The 21,026-nt window shown below is 42.4% G+C and overlaps 1 protein-coding gene across 4 annotated transcripts in view; it reads right to left on the minus strand.

Annotated features, from left to right (window-relative positions):
* Nucleotides 1-491: 491 nt before the first annotated feature.
* LOC126647378 (protein unc-13 homolog B-like) overlaps nt 492-21,026 on the minus strand; it is a 108,031-nt gene continuing 87,496 nt past the window's right edge. For 3 of the 4 annotated variants that reach the window (XM_050329564.1, XM_050329563.1, XM_050329567.1), the window contains exons 27-33: nt 15,453-15,509; nt 10,926-11,006; nt 10,439-10,586; nt 7,422-7,478; nt 4,844-4,936; nt 3,632-3,791; nt 492-2,480 (exon numbers count right to left, since the gene is read on the minus strand). In XM_050329564.1, the coding sequence (XP_050185521.1) occupies nt 2,195-2,480; nt 3,632-3,791; nt 4,844-4,936; nt 7,422-7,478; nt 10,439-10,586; nt 10,926-11,006; nt 15,453-15,509 (882 nt within the window). In that variant the 3' untranslated portion in view covers nt 492-2,194. The remainder of the gene's footprint in view (nt 2,481-3,631; nt 3,792-4,843; nt 4,937-7,421; nt 7,479-10,438; nt 10,587-10,925; nt 11,007-15,452; nt 15,510-21,026) is intronic. The other variant, XM_050329566.1, reaches the window with a different exon arrangement.

Raw genomic sequence — 21,026 nt, forward strand, 5'->3', positions numbered from 1 at the left:
CCCCAAAAACTGAGGAGAGGGAGTAGTTTACTTGACATCAAGAAGGCTTATTCTTTCATCTCTTGTCAATAAAATTTATGGAGTATTAATGATCATATGAAGCTGAAAGTTATGAATCAAGTTTGTTACATAATTATTTTTCTTCACATTTTATCTGTAAAGTATCCGACTGCCTGTCTGAGTCTTTCCACTCAGCACCTTCATGAGACTATGCAAGTACGAAGGAATGTGACTTAAAGGCCAGACAGGAGGAAAAAAAAGGAACTAAGCTATTCTCTATGCTTTTCTGTGATGTTTCAGTGTGTTATCAGAAGCCAAGGACTTCAGGGAAAGATGTCCTAGATAGAGGCACCACTGAGGAGGGGGGAATTTGCTGGGTATCTACAGCACCAAAGAAATCTATATGCTAAAGCAGATTTACAAAGATGCAGTAATGATTCTTCCCCACATGGTTTAGCAAACCCAATTACAGTTACACTTCCACAGATGACTCCAAATGCTGCTAAAAGAGTTTATTAAAGACCATACTAACAGTTCTCATAACAATGGCACGTACAGTGATTCAAAATCATGACAAATAGCGTGGAGTTTTGAAGAGCATTATTATAACACACCTTGGACAAGAACAAAGCAGATGTGCTGTCTCAGAACTCTACAAGCAGGCCTATGAAATACAAGAGTCACATCATACAGCTGTACAAGTATCAGAGAAAATAGAAAGGAAAAAAAAAAAAAGTCATTCAATTGCAGTCCTTGAATTTATTGACAGTATTACAGTACTTTATGGGCAAGGACTGGCTTGTTCCAGCTGCACTTTCCAGAGCACAAGGGCAGCTGGAAAAGCAAAAATATCCCCAATAAAAACCCTCCAACAAACATACCTCAGGTGCAATCACCACTCCAGACCTTCCTGCTTACGAATTTTCAGTCAGAAATTCTGACCTCCCTGCAATTACTTCGCTCAGGACAGTGTTTTGTTTTGCAAGAAAACAAAAGCAGGATGCTTCTTTAAGACAGTGCAAAAATATTTCAATGGTATCATCAATGGTATCGTAAGATTAATGACAATCAGCGTGGATCAATCACAGAATCTTCAAGATCAGAACCGAACGAACGTGCTGCCCCTTGACCAGCACTCCAGACTGAGGGCTTGCAGAGGGGAGGCTTCTTCCTCTCTCCCAGGCAAGCCATTGTTTCTGGGTTCATAGTGAGGAATGGTCTCAGCTACTCCAGGGTAACAAAATGCTACAGAAAGCCTGCAAGTATGAAATTATCCAATCCTCTGTCAAAAACTAACAAAAGAATATTGAAGTGGAAAAAAAGTACATAGCAGCCATGTAATTTGCCACGGCTCTAACTCTACAGCTCTAACGTTGATCCCTTCCTTACCACGTTGGTCACGGTAGCCAGAGCGTGCCTGGCGGAGCTGAGCAGCTCACAGCACCCCCCCGGCGGCGCGGGATTCCCGGCAGCACGCGGGGATTTGTGTTCTCCGAGACACACGATCTAATTACAATGGCAGGGCAGCTGCCGCCTGCTCCCGGTGTGTTGCCTTCGCAGCTTTTGGCTATGAGATCTTAGGCCCCTCTGCACTTGTCTCTCTGCAGCACACCCATGGACATGCATTCATCCAGGGTGCATCTCCAGAGCGGTCTGCCACCTCCTTTTTTAAGCAGATGTTGAGGTGTCTGCATATCATGTTGGCATAATCTGTGACAGAAGATCCCCAGGCAGCTCCACAGTACATGAATTCAATGAGAGATAACTGTGCTTTGTCAAACCCCCAAATCATCTCCTCCCAATTTCCACACAGTTGTGTGTTTGCATCGTAGTGAGATTATGTAGAACCTTTTTAATGCCTGCCAACTTCAGAGGATAAAATCACAGTGCTGCATATCAACAAAACCCAGCAACTCCAGCCTCCAATATAAAATAATTTATATACACAAAGCAGAATTTGCATCTTAAATAAGAAGAGATTGTCTCATTCTCTATGGTGTCTTACCCAGCTACTAAAAAATAAATAATTCACATCAGATTGATGGATTTGTTTCCTATACAGCACACGTGCGCTATCGGAGCTGACAAAGACAACATGAAAAAAAACCTTTTGCAATTAATAAAAGAGAATTGTTGAACACTTGCACATATTGGCACAAGGCAGAAGAGAATAGGGAACATTACACAGCTCAGCTCAGGTGCCTTCCTCTGTGGAGCGGGATTCAGATTTCAACTTTACAAATTCTCTGGCAACTTCATCATTGGTTCTCTGAGAGAGAATCCTCAGGATTGTAAGTCCAGTCTCATCCATGTGAATCCTGCGCCCGAGGGGGCACCAGCAAGCACAGCTTCCTTTGTCTGCTATGTCTCTGAGCTGCATCACTGCTATCCCCAGTACCCGGTCCTCCCGAGCAAAGCAGTAATCCTTCACACAGACTTGGAGCTCGTAGGCATCGGGGCCATCTTCGTTCCCCAGGATGCTGAAAGACACACACAGTTTCTAAAGTGTATAAATTCCTCTGCAAAATAAAGGTATCAGCCACAGAAACTCATTTCTACAGAAAACCTTGGTCAGAGAGGGAGAAGTGAAACTTATAGCATGTGAGCATTTTTGCTGATTTATAGCAGATAAGACAACCTGGTTACTTAAAAAAAAACCCAACAACAACCCTTATCAAGTTGCCTTTGCAACTTGTGTGTGTGTGTTAAACTGTGAAATGAGAGGAGCATGGAACGTTAAAGCCATGCTAATAGATTTTCAGCTCAGAAGACTTTAAGCATTTCTGCTTCTGTTAAGGTTGCTTCATTTCAGAATTACTATTTTAATTAGATAAGGTCTTTGTTAAAGATTCAAACTCTTCCATTAGAGCAAAAGCTAATAAAAATAAATCCCCAACCCTTCTGATGTTTCTAAAATTAAAAGAAGGAAGGGAACAAAATCTCTACACTTAGAGGAAGCATGCCTTTTCCCACAGAATAGAAAAATTGTATGAACATTCCCTCTCCTCCAGATTTCCACACGCTTTTGCTGGTCAGCTCTGCTCCACTCATTTTTACATGTACAGCTGAGTGAGCACTAGCCTGCAGCTCCCTTTGTTGAGCCTTCAAAGAAGGAATGTGTCTTTGTAATAATGAGAGAAAGCCAAATAGGAAGAGATCAATACTCGACGTTGAGAAACACCGCAATTTTAGCAGTGCAAGTACCAGTTCCAAGGGCTGTATCCTTGGAAACAAGTTCAGAAAGCATGTCCCGCAGGTCAAATAGGGATAAAAATGCACACTAAGACTAAGAGAACGAAAAACATTTAAAGAACTTTTAGCATCAATTCTACCAGTAAAAGATACAAAGTTCATTAAAATGACAGAGTAAAATATGTTCATAGGACACACAGTGCATTTCAGAAGGTAGCTAAAGGGCTCTGCTGGTACAGAACAGACCTCAGCATCCCACCTGCAGCAAAAATTCCCCTGATCTAGAGTTTCCTGCCAAGGAACCAGGCACGGGGCCAAGCTACTGGTTCACACACTCTTCTGGGCCCTGAGCAGGCTGTTTGTGGACACCGAAAAACCCTATCTGCCCTCTGCATCTGCACTTGCCACGCCAGATCCCTAGGCTATTTTTCACACTTACAAGTGAAAGGTTTCATTGTATTTTGGAGCCCAGTTGTTGCTCTTTGACTTGGTTGTGAACTTCCTCTTCTTGTCACTCTGATGGGGCCCAATCATGGTGATTTCAACAAATGGACGGAACATGCCAGACGTCTGCCACTTCAGGTCGTTGGCTGCCACAACTGGAAAAGAGAGTTATCATCTGTTCCCTTTCCGCTCCACCCTGCTTCCAATTTCTTGTTTCAGGGGACAATGTCACAGCATGCATGGGCAGTGTATGTTTGGTAGTACAAAAGATATATATGCTTTTTTGATCTCATTTAAATTCTGTGAAGGGAATTTAATGTTTGGGACATACAGCTTCTTCTGTATGCATGCCAAAAAATTAGCCAGAGAAATCAGGCATCCCTGCAGCTCCAGGCAGGCTGCCTTGAGAGTTCAGTGCTTATATCTACCTTATAGGTAGGATAAGAAAAAAAAAGGGGGACTTTTTGGAGGCCAATATTAAGGTCTCTGTTGAAAAGGAAAATGAGACTGCAGGTGAGACAAACAAACAATGTGAGCTGTGAGTGGTTCCAGAATCCACAATTATTAGATTTTTAATTCTCTTTCTGTCTCAGGTCACTGCAGGGAACACACTGAAGCAGAGGAAATAGCTCTGAAAATCAGCTTTTGCACTGCAGTGCAGATTTAGCCAGAAGAGAGGCCTGAAGAACTCTTTATGTAAATCTTTAGAGGAAATTAAAGTAGTTAAGTATGCTGTATTCAACTAAAGGAGACGAAGGAGGAAGAGGAAGCCTGGGATGAATCACTACTTTGGCTATTTTCAGAGCATTTCTTCAGGGACCAACGTGGCCTTCAGGATGGGGGAGAGGAGCCTCTGAACTCTTACTGGTTCTGTGATCTCTGGCTATACACTGAACAGTTTCGCAACACCACCCTGTCACGCTGCCCCGTTCTCTGCAGCACAGACTAAACTGTGGCGCCTGGTGAGAGCCATCATCTGATTTTTGTTTACTGCTTATACCGTTGCCAATAAACAACAGCGCTGTACATTGCCGTGTCACTGGCTGGACAAGCTCATTTGCTGTTTCTCTACATGTTCCTGATGTGAAACAGAGAAAACAGTTGTGGACTCAGATCCCTTGAGCTAACACAGAAATATCATGGCTGCCAACTGGAGGTTTGCCTCGATGCAGTCACGGAGCCTGAGCAATAACACGTTTTGCCATACCTTTCACCGTGACCTTGTGTTCACCAGTCCCTGGGTGCGTGTACAGGTCGATCTGTATGGACACTTCACCCACAGGATCATCCACACCGGAGCCTGTTGGAAGAAAATGGGGCACCCCCCGCGCACACATGGATTACTGTTTATTGGCACCAATCTTGGCCTCAGCAAGAAAACACGATGTTTTCACAGTGCACCTTCCATAGCCAGCTTTTCAGTCAACACCAATAATGTCACATTAATGCAAGATATCATCAGGCTCGCATGCCCAACACGCATGAACACTAACATTTCTTGCACTCCACCGTGAAGATCACATCCTATTGAGAATAATAGCAAGGATTTCAAAAGAATTTAAAAGACCTAACACTCAACAATGGACCTTCACAGAGAGCAAGGATTTTTCAGAGGTTCCTGCCAAGGTATTGTGTGTACATGCAGGCATTCCAGTGGTGGGCATCAGCATTCCTGTCCGCTCAGGGAAGAAGGGAGGACAAAAACCCCAACAAACAAAAAGAGGGGCAGAGGACATAACACAAGAGAGGAAGTTTAGGGGAAAAAAATACATAGATGCTAGTGATTTGCACAGAGCTATAGTGCGGTCTCACCCTCCAAGAACCTTTTTCCATGTTGCACATCAATTGTCATCCTGATTGCCTATCTGCTTCCCTTTGGAGGATAATGAGAACCCCTTCTCTGTTGTGCACCAAAAATGATGAGAGAGAAGTAATCACAATTTGCATACTTGTTTCCCTTTATCAGTTATCAGGGAGAAAACCAGATTTAGCTTCAGAGAGGAAAAGATAATGTGTTGCAACAGAGGGAGAAGATCTCATGAACCTCACCATTCACGTATTATGATTTTTTCATCTTTTTAACTTTTAATCATGATTATCATGGAATATGTAGGAGTGCCATTTTTCTGGGTAGTAAAATCAAGATGTCATGTAATTACAGAATAAGACTGCTTAGCAAATGAAAATGAAGTCTTTGATAAGATAGCGAGATTAATTTTGCTTTCGCTTTGATAACTGCCTGACCTCAGGTTGACAATTAGCAATGCTGTTGTAATTGAGGTACCTACAGGGTAATTGAGTACCTATGAACAACAGTGTTACTTTGTTAGTTTTGAGGCTGAGACACATTAGTAAGTGAAAAACTGATCTGTTTGAAATTCTAGATAAGGAATCAAACATTTTGATTAAATCTAATAAGTCAACTTTCATATGAATGATCTGCAGTAAAACCACTCATTTAAAATACAAGAGGTCGAGAGGTAATCTGTTCAATTCTCTGAAGAAAATTACATGCCACAGAACTGTAGGCAGTGAAAGTCATATTAATATACATGTAAAAGTATCTGAGTAACCAAAAGAGAACCTCAAATTATTACCTTAGGGTAGATTCTAATGCTTGACCTGAGTACAATAAACAGTCTTTAGGCTGTAACAAACATGATTTTGAACGTACTGTTTCCTCCCCACTTAGAAGGACAGTGTTACTTTTTTGTATATAAGCATAGAGCTTTAAAATCGGTAGGCTTAATTATTGACCTGACTCATCTGATGGTGTGGGTCTGTCACTTACACTGTTGGCGTTTTCCATAGGAACAGACAGGACTGCCAACAGTATATAACTGCCAAATCCACGTAAACATCAGCCAACAAACACTCAGGTCTTCATTTTATGGATCTTTAGTGTAATTTATACATTATAAAGGAGACACTGATGCTTCAGAAAAATGATGGTGGAATTATGCCATTACCTTTGAGGAAGATAGAATTTAGATTATTGTTTTATTCCTAGCTTTGTTCTTTCCTTTTCATACAAAAACCTTATTCAACTAACTGAAATTACAAAAAAAAAACCCACTTTGAAAAATGCCAGCTGAGCACATACAACTGTGTGCATGCACATGCTTGCACATGCAGTGACAAGCAGATTTAATCCTTAACATGAAAGTCTCATTGGCATTGCAATACTGAAAGGTGAAACTGCAGAACTGAGCTCGTGCAGTGGGTTACAGATGTATTTCACCTAAGATAATAAAAAGATTTGGGCAGCAAAAAAATAAACTGAGAGATGAAACATTACAAGATGAAACATTATTTTTTTTTAGGGGTCTCCTGACCACTCAGACCTTTAGCTATTCCCCTTCAAGCCAGGTGGTTCAAGCTTGGCATAACCTTGAGTGCAAATCAGACATTTCCATGTATTACAGTAGCCCTTCTCAGCAAACCACACACATGCAAGTCCAGGTCTTGAAATACACAGCCCGTGGTAAAGGGTGGGGGAACAAGTCTGCAGCATCTCCCAAAAAACAGTCCATTTTCAAGACAAGGTTCATAACCCATTAATAAATCTCAAGCCTGGGGACAGGCTCTCAGGCAAGGTACAGACTTCTAAACCGCGCAACCTGTGGCTCTGTCTGTGGGATGCAAGCATTCAGTGGAAGTTCACTTCTACAGGGAACTACAGGAAACAGGACTCTGGAAAAGGTTTCTGAGCATGGGTAAGATGACTTCAAAAGCAAGGCAGTTGGGTAATGTTGTTATGGTAACAACATTAATCTTGAACATACCCTTATCAGGAAGAACGTCCTCATTAGCGGTAAACCTTATACCTTTCCCATCATGCACTGAGACATGAATTCAAAAGGTAAGAAGCAAGCAGGATAAAGAGAGAAGAGTATGAATTACAATACAATCAGCAGTGTCACTTAAACACAAGACAAATATTCTAGCTCTTAATAACAAACAAAATATCCTCCTAGGTCTTCTGCTCCAGCCCAAGCTTTGGAGAGCAACGCTGTCTGTGAGTAAGGGATTATCTGGGTTAGAACAGAAGCAGAATTTGTGCTGGCAAAACTAAACTGCAAGCCCTGATCCAGATCTGCAGAGCAAATATTTAACAGCATAGTGCTATCGAAGCCTGAGTAATAAGGAAATGAGAGCTGTAGGTACCTCACAAACTGGAAGAAGCAATCATTGGGCAGTGAAGTAAGAGAAGCAAGAAGCATTTAAATAATTCTGCATAAAGCCATGTCCTCCCATGGGCTTGTGGGACACTTGACTTATGCAAAGGGAAACACTGGTCACAGCTGTAAATAGAGGTGCTGTCCTTTCTGCCCCTTCAACGAGTGGGCAGATCTCCAAACCCACCTACCAACTGTGAGTAGAAGTGTAAGCAAGTAATATCCTTCTTTAGCCCAAATCCCAGGAGAAACTCATGCCTTTCTCAGAGATATTCCATCACAGATATTAGGTGGAGGATCTCAAATCTTTCATTCCCCAAACAGAATCCAAAACTCTCAAGCACACTAATATACAAGATGCTGATTTGGACCAGCTCAGCCTACTATGCCTGGTACCTGTTCTACAAAGTGGCTCAGATAAGTCACAAAAAATGCCCTCAGTCAGCTATGAGATATAATTGATTACCTCGCAACATGTGCATTTTATGTCCTAAAGCTAGAGTTTCATTCTTTCTAAGCTTCTTAAAAAATACATAAATAAATACCCAGGCACACATTTCTGTGGCAACCCTCTATCCTGCTGCTCAGAGATTATGTTCTATTATCTTTGTGTTTTGGCTAAATATTTGCCCCCAGTGAAGTTCTACAGTCAACTCATCATTGCATAAAGCTGCTTTCTCATATCAGCTTTGAATTTGTCACTTTGTGACTTCAATGGAGCAATTTCTTTTTCTAATTTTAAATACTCCTGACTGGCATGGACTGGAGGAGGGCATTGCATTGCAGCACACTTCCTTGTATCTTGGGTCATCATGACAACATAAGAGAATCCACTTAAAAAAATAGCTTCAATTCATGGTTTGGATATGTATGTGAAACATTTTCATAGAGCAGTAGAGACTGAAAGCACTCAAGTGTTCACTCAAGTTCCCTGTTAAAAAGTGTTCTGAGTAACTGATGGCAACAGCCAAATTTCCGGAGTCCCTTGTGAATGTAGAAGTCTTTGACCTGTCTGGCCACTGGATGTCATCGTTGCTCTGCTGGGACACAGCTACAGGACCATTCTCTCAGAGGCAGGTACTGACTTTTAGTTAATTTCAATGTTTTAATGCAGTATGTTTCAACCTAAGCAAGACCAGACCATGCTGCTAAAGGCAGGGATCACAGAGTTACAGAATCATCATGGTTGGAAGAGACCTTCAAGATCATCTAGTCCAACTGTCAACCCAGCACCACCATAATCCCCCTTAAACCATGACCCCAAGCACCACATCCACACCTCTTGAACACTTCCAGAGATTCTGTTATCTCCCTGGGCACCTTACTCCAATGTCTAACCACCCTTTCAACAAAAAAATAAATTCTAATATCTAATCTGAACCTCCCCTGGGACAATTTAAGGCCATTTCCTCTCATCCTTTCACTTGAGACATGGCACAGCAAATTCCCACCTCACTTCAATCTCGTTTCAGGTCCCCCAAGTCTCCTCTTCTGATGATTCAGCCCCCCACAATTACACTCAACCTTTCACTTTAGAAACAAACCTTGCTTTGCTTACGAAATCTCTGTACTTTCTACTCAGTTAGAAGAATGCCAGTATCAAGCACGCTCATTTGCACAAATGGGAAAAGTTTGTCAGCTAAGGAGTGCTTTCCCCTTGATTCTGGGGCTCGGTGTGATGGTATGCTGGCAGAGTTAGTACCATCTGGGTGGTTGCCAACTCTCATAGTCTTGGAAGGATTAAAGGAGAAGGATTCCATGCAAAAAGATGGCAGGAGGACACCCCTATGGAGCTCTGAGTTTGCTGCTGAGATGAAGTAGCTTAATGACATATATTTAAACAGCCCGAGAGCTTAAATGCATTAGTTTTGGTTTTGACCTAACCTCTAGTAGCACCTATAGCCTCTTGGTGAGATTCATAGTCAGCTGGTGAAGGTCCTTGACTAGAGACCAAATTATTCTCTACAACAATCTGGAGATATTCACATGGAAGCAATGAAAGATAGAGACAATTAACTGTTTATCCCTTCAAATTCAATGAAATAGTACCACTAAGCCATAAGGCTTCCCAGAGAGCCACCAAAAACTGTGGTGACCCATCCCAGCAGCTTATTAATATGTTGTGGTGATCTGTAAACATCTAGCTCCCACATATCCTTTAGGTCCATGACTCATCACACTTCTGTCAGTCAGCTTTAGTCAGGCCTGCACGGGCTGTGCTGGCAGCTGGCCTGTGACACAGGCACTGACTACTTTCTGCAGTGGTGTCTTGCTGAAATGGTCCCCCACACCACCGTGTTAAGTCTCGGTACAGTAACTTCAAATTTCACTTAAGTCACCCACCCACATTAATTCATGAAACGTGACTGATAAGGATTGCAGAGAAAAAAGACCACAAACACCCCAAGCCTTATGTTCCACATATCTCTGCTGTCTCAAAATGTAGTCATGGAGTGGGAAATAACCCCCTTTTCCTCCTTCCCAGTTTTAAAAGCTCTGAACTGTCACGTTTCCAGAAACGTTGCTGCCAAAAGCACTCTACAAACTGGCAGTACAAGACAGAGAAATTATGAACAGAGTGGAGAGCTCCATTCAACTCTGCCAACAATACAAAAGAGTCTTACCCTGAGCTGTCTGACTCTGGACAAAGGTTTTGATGAGAGTGTCTGTGGTCTGAGTGTAGAGAGAGAGAGCATATCGAAGAGACTGCAGGTCTGGACTCTTCTCCAAGAAGGTTTTTTTCAGACCATTCCCACCAGCATGGAAATATTGCTAAGAGGAAAAAGAAACAGGAAAAATACTGAGCAAGAATTGCAACCAGCAACAAACACATATGTGCTATTGCATGTGCAGATAGGAAAGAGCTGGAAAAATTCACAAAACAGCTTCTGTGCTGGAAATCCAGCTCTTAGACCAACTGATACCAACTGCTCATGGCTTTCCTCTTCCAAAGCACTGTATGTATGCTGACTCCCAGCATGCCAGTTACCTGAGCCTATTCAGGTTTAAACAAACTCTTGCCATTTCCTGAACTGGGACAGGCACTATCCTCCCACACAGGATTTGGGGATGGAGTAAGGGAAAGACAGAGACAGAAATGGAATCACTTACTTTGATTGTATCCAGTGCCAGGTCCAGAACAGCACACTGCTTTGGAGTGAGACTCCTAGTTTCTTCTCTCACCATATGATCCTGCAAACAACCATTATATTTGACACGGGCATGCTATGAGAAGGTAAAGAAAAAGGAGGCCCCACTATCATCACTTTTTCTGGATTCATGCTGTAGTTATTTGGTGACAGCATTAATTCAGCTCTTTAAGGAATGCTTAATGGAATATCTCAGTCATTTATTACAGCTTAACTTGAAAATAAACTCATTTTCTCTCTTTTTTTTGCGGCCGCAGGACACATAAATAAGGAAAGAAAGTGGACAGAGATAAGTGACAATTTAAAATCACAGTCTGCCTCTCTAGAAAGCTCAAACAAAAGTCTGTCTGCTACCACTGTCATTCTAGAGCAGCTACAACAAAACTCCCAAAACACCACCTAAATCAAGGAATTCTGGTAACTATAAGTCAAAATTGTGATATGTTGTTTCTGGATTTTTTAATTCTTCTAGCTACAAAGATCACTAATTCATCATGTCATCAGTGTCATCTTCTTTTGCTAAAAGAACACGTTGTTCCCATTAAGACCCACCATCTCTAATAGCAAACAGCCAGAAGTCACTTGGTAAAGAATTCCCTTTCCTGAAGTGGGAGCACACCCCTGTTAAGACTCCTGGCTGACAACAAGGATGTGCCATTCTTTGGTGTTTCACCAATCTCTTCTCTCTGATGCTTAGTCTATGTCTCAGGGGAAGACAGCATATTTTAGGAAGTTGCGCTTTGCACAAACTCAAATTGTAACTGGACAGTCAGGCCAGCTGGCTGCAGGTTGGGTGCTAAAGCATTCGTGAAAAAGATGTAGGCAAATCAGGCAAAGGTTATTTATGCTACTTTAAGCACGTCAGAGCCTCCGATAAGAGACACTTCCCAAGACGCACAACTGCTAAATTGCCTTTCAGTAAAGCATGCCTAGTGTGTGGCACCATGTGTGCATTTCACACAGACAGACCTGCTGGCTATCTTGCAGTTTGGTGATTCTTCACACTGCCTGGTGCTGCTCCTATTCATTATCCACTGCGATCCATCTCCTGCCTGATGGAGACGGGGATCGCCGCAGTTCAGGTGCAGCGCGAGGCATTTGCCATGCTTCTCACAGACATCTAGCTGGCAACTTCACACAGTGCTGCATTAAACTGCACAGAAGATGCCTCTCGAATTGTCAGTACCTCAGACAAGCTCACACTGTGCTTTCTTGAGTAGCAGAGACATGCCTCCACTTGCCTCTTTCCCCCGCACAGGACGCTCCTGGTCTGGGGACCTATGTGCAGTGGCACAGTACTCTGTAAGCTGCAGAGTATCTCCTGTTGTGACAAGCTGTCCTGAGGGAAGCAATACCTCTCTTCCCTCTTCTTCATGAGCTAGGATTAATTCAATTGAAGATGATGTGGCTTCACACTTCAGTAGACAGAGGGTAAAGCATTCTTTTCTCTCTCTGACAGTCAGATAAAGAGCAAAATCAGCCAGAGCCCAAAGCCACATTAGTAGGAGAGGCCAATTTACTCAGGGTAGCTGTGTTTCCAAGTCAGAGTGACTTTCACATCTGTTAAGATGACTTTCTAGACCTGCCTGCCAGATTGCCCAGACTGTGACAGAAACCAGGTGGTTTTTCTTTCTCAACATTTTTCTCTTAAACACCTGAAGAGCTCATTCAGCCCTGTTCTGAGCGGTCATTCCCCCAGTGCCCATGCTGTCAATGTGCAGCAGCACATCACTGCTTTCTTTGAATTTCCCAGTGTCATTTACTTCAACACATTATATAAAAATAACCCAGCGACTGGACTGGAGATGCTTGCACCTACTCACAGAGGAGCCCACGACTGTCATTCCTCTGCATACCTGCCCTCTGCAAATCCCACACTGTTCCTGTAAAGGACTGTGCAGAGTGCTACCTTGCACTTCCCAGACTGCCAGCCAGGAGCAAGATGCAAATATTTACGTCAAATAATTACGCAACCTCAAGCAGAAGAAGTAAAAGACCCCGAACAACCCAACAAACTTGTCAAACTCATCCTTGTATTCTGCACAGGTACTCTCAGAAGAAACTCTGTGGTCAGAGCCTGGCTATTTAACCTGGGGGCAACAAAAGGAAGAAGAGGTGGCTGCTCCCTGCTCCAGCTGCTGGCTATTAAGCAAACTAAGCAGAAAGAGTTTGATAAAAAGTGGGAAGCAGATATGTGGCACCTAGGTGCCAGGTTTATGGTTGGCTTTCTGAGCATTTTAAAATACACTGTGAAATTGATTTGTCGTCAGGATGAGAGCCTGTGCTTGTCAGGTCTGTCAGTCTCAGTTTTCAGCTGAGTTATCTGATTCACTAGGGCTCTGTTCTCCCTGCTCTATTTAAGACCAAAAAAGCTTAAAATCCATCCCATAATTTTCCCAGGCTTTTAGTGGAACTGCAAAATGAAGAACATAGAGACTCTGAAGGACCATTTACTCATGCCTTCCCTGTTAGCCTGTATGTGCCTGCAAAAACAAAAGGACAAAAATTTGTAACATCCACGATGCTCACAAGGACCCAAACAACGTACACTCTTTTAACACTCCTATTCTTCTAGAAGTTTTCGGACGCAACGTTGGTTCACATAAAGGTTTCCAAAATTCACGTTGGTAGAGTGGTTTCCCACTTGAGCACGACTCTCTTGCCACATATAAAATCCTGTGTACCTGTGCTGCTGCAGTTCTTTATGCGGATGTGCAAATAAAGGTTTGAACACACACCAGGGCTTGCTTGATTTGCATGATTATGTGCATTTCTAAAAATGCACCCCAGGGTTAACAAAGTTAAGCTTTACTGTAACTGAACTGAAGACAGGCTGCTGCTGAGGGATGGCCTTCATCTGACCAGTGCAAACGGAAACCAGCAAAGCTTCCAACTCATTCCTGGCAAAAGGCATATGTTTGAAAATTCCAGTAAAAAGAACATATGGAACAAGTAAAAGACAACATTGAATGTCAGTGGCCACGCTCAAGAATGCCAGCAAGCCACAGGAACTCACAGACTGCCCTTGTGACGTGGGAGAAGGAACAGAGCTCTGCCCCTCAGACTGCAGGAGGGCCTGTAGAAGGCAGGGATGGCTTCTCTTCTGCAAATGCTGGGTTCTTGCTGATGTTTTTGGAGGGGGAAGGGGATACTCACAGTAAACAGGAGTCACACTTGGATACTGTGGTTCAGCTCCCATTTTCCCAGGCTGGCTACAAAGCTCCTTTCTACCCGTTTTTCCCACAGAAGCGACACACAGCACTGCAAGTGCAGGAAGCAGTGAAGGAAATGCAATCCGTAGGAGCCACCATGTCACCAGGGAGGACAGCCTGACCGTGGGAGTGCATGAGGACATCACTCAGCACAAGTGACAGCTATTCCCCCCGGGGAGCCACACTTGAAGGTTTATTTTATGTGACTGTTAACTGCTATGTAACAGCCTCAAAATGCAGCTGGAGAAGAGTGTGCACATGTAATTACATACCTGCATGTCCAGATCACTTACTAGGATTGCTAACAAGCACCACCTTAAATGAGCTGTGTACTGGCCTGGCTCATAAACATGTATGTAAAATGTGTCTGCTAGGCAAGAGAAATACATAGGTGTATGAAAACAACTGTATTAACTGTGCAAGACAAAAAATATATGTAAAGAGGGATGAATAGATTTTGAAATTACTCCTAATCACTTAGGAGACTGTCCTTTGGTCTGGGAAGATTTCCCTGATTGTGCTCCAAGACAGAGTTCATGTTCAGCTCCCTCGCAGAACAGTTTGTGTACTGTGACGCTTCAGCTTTAGACCTCCTCTTGCACAATACTTGTCTTGTAGCACAAGTCCAACCACAGCATAGTGCAATTTGAATGCTGGAAGGCGTCACTATTCTCATACCATTCCTGTCGTGATCAGTGAATTAGTGCTTGATTTGCTTATGATGAGGTGGCGTGCACTTCATAATGCTCATGTCATGCACTGTCATGTCATGCACTGTCAAAACACATCAACAGAGCCTTCATGCTAAATGCCAGCTTGCCTGTAAAGAGAGCCCACGCAGAAGGAATTTACAGACACAGGCTCTCTTCCATAACAGTTATTTTTGTAACAGTCCATATAATTCATCCACAGCTAGCACAGTCGTCTTTCCAACCAGTACCTCATTAGGGACTCCCTTTTATACGTGGGGATACAGAGGAACTGCACAGACAATTGAGAAATCTACTTTTTTTTCGTTTTAAATTGATGCCCCAAACTGATCACTGTATCTACAGAAGAGAAAAACTACTTTGATGATTAAACTCACAATAAAATTAGCTGTTAAACACTATACTAATGTTAGTAGAATGCATTTAAAAGCACATTTAATGCATTTAAAAGCATCTCTCTACAACTGCATTCAGTGACAAACCACTGGAAGCACAAGACATGCTATGCACTACTACACCTCCATGCTTACACACAGGGACAACAACAGAAGCCATGCAGGACAATACCTTCAGCTTTGACAAGTGTCCCAGTTCCTTAGCAGCACTGAAAATCAACTGTGTGCCCTATGATGGTGAGAAGTTAGAAAAGAAAGGAGGGGAAGAAAAAGGTTATGAACAAGCTTTGCATATATTTCCAAGCAAGTCAAGTCAATTCACAGCTGAAACTTTATATAACCTTCCCAAGGCCAGTCACAACAACTGGACTCCTTGCCGGTTTATTATCTAGTGTAAAACCTGGCATTTCCATGGATACCACATCAGGAGCTATTTCAGAGCACAATATTTTGCTAACTGGTTCTCTCTTGTTTACAGCAGCTACTCATTTACCCAGTATGTGGCTTCAAATGGATTGCACAGGGTTGGGGTGGAGGCAGTGCACTGGAATCATCTCCATGTGCTCCTTCAGATGTCACATCTAAATACACATGAAAACAGCATAAGAGTGGCCAGAGCAAAGGGTCACAAAACTGATGAAAATCTCTCTGTAGAGGTGGGGCCTAATCATCAGGGTGGAGGTAAAGCACACCTCAGATCAGAAACAAAACTGCACCCGAGCTGTTTACAAGTGAGAGATTGCCAAAGTCCAGCGAATACTACAGCATCAAGGGCTTGGCCAATGGCTCTTCTTCCTCCACTGTGCCTTACTGAAGCTGTATAACCAATGAAACAGCATAATGGGAAGATAAATCCCAATGTCAGGAAGTCTTGCTTCAAGTCACTTATGCTCCTGTATAATGTATTTTTATATACTTTTTCAGCAATGGTTGCAACCAAGATATTTTTCTTTTTTACCCTATACATCATTTCTCTGTTAGCAATATTCCCTTTGCCTGAGGATTGAAGCCCAAAGTTAATGAGAAAGTCAAAAGCAACCAAGACAATTCTCCAGTACCACCTCCCAAAGATACTTAATGGGGTGTGCTATAATTTATTTTCTTCCATTTGATTCATCCTTTTCATTCATTTAATTTTGTCTTTTTCTTAAAAAAAGTCACCATTGTCTATTACTCCACTTGGTGTGAAACCCCAGCTTACTATAACTCTGACTACAAATTTGCACTCCAGCTCTCTCGGGCTAGTCAGATTTGGGCTTTAGGACCAAGACAAAGCTACAGGTGAGCCCTCTTCCCTAGTTAAACCTCCCCTCCATTGTCTCTCTCAGGAAAACCTTCAGCACGTCAGGAGCAATGCCCTCCCAAAGACCATCTTTGGCTCTCCTCACTTGTACTTGGTCACTAGGGGCTGGTGGTACAGTACATGTTACTGCAGGTATCAACTGAGAAGTGCCCAGGGATGTCCCAATTGAATGCCTGAAGTAAGATTCCAGGGATGGACACTTCCAGGAATGCGTTTGCAGTAGGGCCTTTTGCTCAGAAAAACACCTGGGAGATGAATCACAGAATGGTTTCGGTTGGGCAGGACTTTCAAAGATCATCTAGTCCAATTTCTCTGCAGTGAGCAGGAACACCTTCAACCAGACCAGGCTGCTCTGAGCCCTGTTCAAACTGACCTTGAACACTTTCAGAGATGGGGCATCTACCACCTAGTCTAAATCTATCCTCTTCTGGTTTAAAATCACACTTGCTCCATGATACCTATGTACCAATTGGTCACTTAGGCACTTGGAAAATAAATATTAACACTTAAAATGTGTTTCAACTAGATCAGGTTGGTCAGAGTCCCACCTAATCTGGCCTTGAATGTTTCCAAGGACGGGATATCCTGTATCAGGACTGTTGGCTCCACCAGCTAAAGGTCTCCAGTAAACCCCATTCTCCTTTCCACCGCCCTTCTTCCCTCTCCTTTACTACCCTTTCTCATCTCGACCGTCTTTCCCTCTCCCACTTAATCACAACTGCTATGACCACTCCCCACCCCAAAATACCTCAAACCATAGTGAAGCTAAATGTAAACCCAGAGTTACTATATTGCCTTTTATTAGTGCCTATCTTGTTCATCTTTTCTTTGCTGCCTTCCTTGGTATTTGGTTGTTTCCTTTTGTTTGTTGCCTGTGGAACAGGAACTACTCCATACGCGCATTTGCAGAGAAGACTCTGGGAACTGGCTACAACTGCCAAGATCACTGCTGAAGTAATTATTTTTTTTTCCCCTAGGATTAAAGTCAACATTAGCCCAGATCAGCCCAGCTAAGGGTACCTCTCATGAAAAAGGCTGTTGCTAATGGTAGCAGGTACCCTTTTATAGAAAGAAAACAGGCAGTTTACAGCTGTAACACTGGAAAGACCAAGACCCGCTCGAGGGAAACTGCACACTCTCTGCCCATTAAAACAGCAGCCCAGAGCTGAATTTTTAAGATGAGGTTTTTTTCCTTTAGTTTCCCTGGCTTTGGAAATTTCTTCAAGCTGAAAGACTCTGTGACCTGAAATTACAGATCACCTCTTGATTTGCTCTGCTCATAACAATCACCTAACCCTCGCTATTCCTCAGCCTTTTATATTTGTTGACTACAAATCGTCACAGAATGAACATTATTGATTTTGTAGCTAAACAGAAGCTCTTGATAAATGATTAAATTCACAACTTTTGGCAGGGGTGGAGGGGAGAGTGCAGACAAGGACAATACATCCACAAAGGAAAGCTTATGAACTGAAACTGGGAGCTTGACTTGCTGTCAGTATCCAGTGGATAGTGTTTAAGACAACTACTCTGTAACGTAAAAGAGAAGTATTTTCTCTGTATTTTCAGCAAGCAAGGTTGAACATGATTGCATACCAGGAACAACAAAGAGATTCCACTGTGGGCCATGCCAAATAACTCACCAGAGTACAGGGTTTCAGCCAGCAGATGTGCCTGCTGTTCCGTACAATTGGCCACAAAGGTTTTTTTTGACTTATGGGTCTTAAAATTTAAGGTTTTCAAGCCTATAACCAAGCGGGGGGGTGTGGGGGGGATCAACATTTTTATATTCTGAGTTCTGAAAAATGGAGTAGTCTCAAAACACACTAACATCAACATTTCTTAATTCAGTATTTTCAACATTCACTGATTGCTTTTTTTTAGATACACTTGAACAACAACATTAACCAGCCTTGGCACGTAGTCTCACTGCTGCAGGCTTCTAAGGAGGGCAGGCCAGTAACACTGAGCAATACTCAGTGACTGGATACGCTTCACAGAACAAAGCTGCTCAGATAACTACTCATTTCTTGCATGCTAAGAAAATCCTCGTCAATCAGTGCAATCTAATGCATCTGCAAGGAGAAGTTATTTTACTGTTACACTGAGTTTGTCACCAATGCTGGTAACATCTAATGAAAATCTGGACAGCTCCTTCCTCTGCCAAATGGCATTCTTGTAAACAAGATGCCATACTGCTAAAAAAAGTTATTTATTAATGAAAAAAACACCACAAAGTTCTACAGACAGCACTTATTCTAGGGAATGAAAACAACTAAACTCAAGCTATCAGGTAGTTTTGAGAAAAGCTGCCTACAATGGAATTGCTTAAAAGGACAAGGATAGAAATGGGGAAAAATTAAGTCCTTATCATGCCTAGCTCTGTGGCAAAAACAGCTGGAAGGGGGACAAGCCTTCGTGCTGGTTTTTTTTGCCTCTTCCCATAATACTAGCTGTATTTTCCTAAACTTTACAGTAACAAGAAACACACCTATAGTCCACAATTCAGAGATTTTAAATTCCTTGTTAGTGATCTGATGCTTTTTTCTCCCTCAGTGAAAGTATTTAGAGAAGGATCATCAGCTGACTCAAGTCTAATTGTTAGAAGCCAACAGAACTGCACTGATTTATATTCCAAGCACCTCAAACCCTCAAAGCTTAACTGTCCTACTGCTCAGTTGACAAAGTTAGGAAACAAAAGCCTACTGCAAGTCTTTTGGATTCCAATCCTTTTTTGTAAAACATATTATTAGTGAGGCTTATTTTTCTGAGATATACCAGTGAAAGGAAGTTTAATCTGCTATTGTACATTCCTTTCCCGTATTTTTTTTTAATTCCTACATTCAACATCAATGAGATCTGATAATTTTTAAACAGCATTTTAAGTTCATTTAAAAAACTCTGTCATATCTGGCAATGTTCATTTGCACACATTAAAAGACTATTTTTTTTCCATTGTGGTGTATTAATCACTGACAAAATAGGCTTAAAAGTGGGGATGAAAAGGGGAAAATAATTACCTGACAGTACAGAGATCTAGACACATGTGCAGTTCACAGACCATAATTTTATTCAAGGCTAAGAAAGTTTTTTCTCCTCATCACAGAGGCAGCCTTAAACTCTTCTGCTCCTAGCTAGCACAAGGGAGAGGATTCATTTAAACTAACACAAGTTAAGAAAGGTTTCTGAAAACCTCTTAAAGCCACACTCTCTTCCACCACAAAACAGCTCTGAAGTGGCTCAGGCAGATGAGTCTGAAGAACAGACGGTTTGGAAGTCACATGTCCTCAGCTTAAAGGAAATTTAGTTCTTATCCTGGACCATGTTCTCATTTTGTGAGGAGAAGTCTGACAAGTAGAAAAAAGCACAGCAGGAACAAACATAAATGGAGCCTCTTGTGAATGGTTGCAGTGTACTGTGTGAAATAAATAAAGGAGAGGCTCCAGAGGAATCATCTGGGTGTAAACTAAGCAACTCTTCACTGACCTCACTAGTCACTGATGGCATGGTACAGTTTCCTCCATTCATTCAAGCAGTAAGAAAGAAATATGTAACTAACCCATTAATATCCCCAAGTGTTGCGCACTGAACCCTGAAATAAAGACTCCCAAAGTGTATATATCCACTCAACCAAGACAGAAGGTGTTTAATTAAAAGCTGATCTTAAAATTAGGGAGGTGTGAATTACTTGGTGAGTTACTGGAGAACACGTTGCTACCAATCTCACAAGCCACAGGCAGCCAATGCTCAGAGAGGCTGAAGCATCTGAAAGTCATGAAGGACCCACAGCTCAGGTTCATCAGAGCGGGAGGTTGTAAAACTGCCCTATCCCCACTGGATCCTTCACAGGCAGTAGCTGACACTTTCCCCCTTGGGCCCCACCCTTGCACAAAATATTCCAGAAGCTAATTTAAGTGGAACAATCAGTCTGGAGAATGGCATTTAAGCACTGTGCAGTATGGGGGTCATGCAAGTGACAGGTGAGACAAACTGCAGTGTGACTTCTACCTGATGCTTGCCATGATCATCATCATAACCACTTCTGCACCTCCATCAATTTTACACAAAGAAGAGAGAGTATGCCATAAAAGAGATGCTTTTCTGACATGAATATCCCCTACTTCTTAAGAGCTGCAAAGGAGTTTTAGGAGGGAAATCCCCATCAGTGGTCCTTCAAATCTGGAGAGGCACCACTGGGGCTTTCTTTTGCTGAGGGCTGGGAGGAAAGTGTGTTGCAGTGCCTGAGGCTATTTGTGTCTGATGTGCTTTCAAAAAAAAAAAAAAAAACAACAAACCACCACCACCAAAAAAAGCCACCAACCAACCAAAAAACCACAGTATCCCCCCCAAAAAAACCCCAAAATTAGATAAGAGGTGCTTGACAGAGAAGTAGAATAGCAAAGAGAATGTACTGCTTCTGCCCATGCTGACAACCCTGAGTTT

Source organism: Myiozetetes cayanensis, unplaced genomic scaffold, assembly GCF_022539395.1.
Source record: "Myiozetetes cayanensis isolate MyiCay16 unplaced genomic scaffold, myiCay2020 scf4, whole genome shotgun sequence".
Classification (NCBI taxonomy): Eukaryota; Metazoa; Chordata; class Aves; order Passeriformes; family Tyrannidae; genus Myiozetetes; species Myiozetetes cayanensis.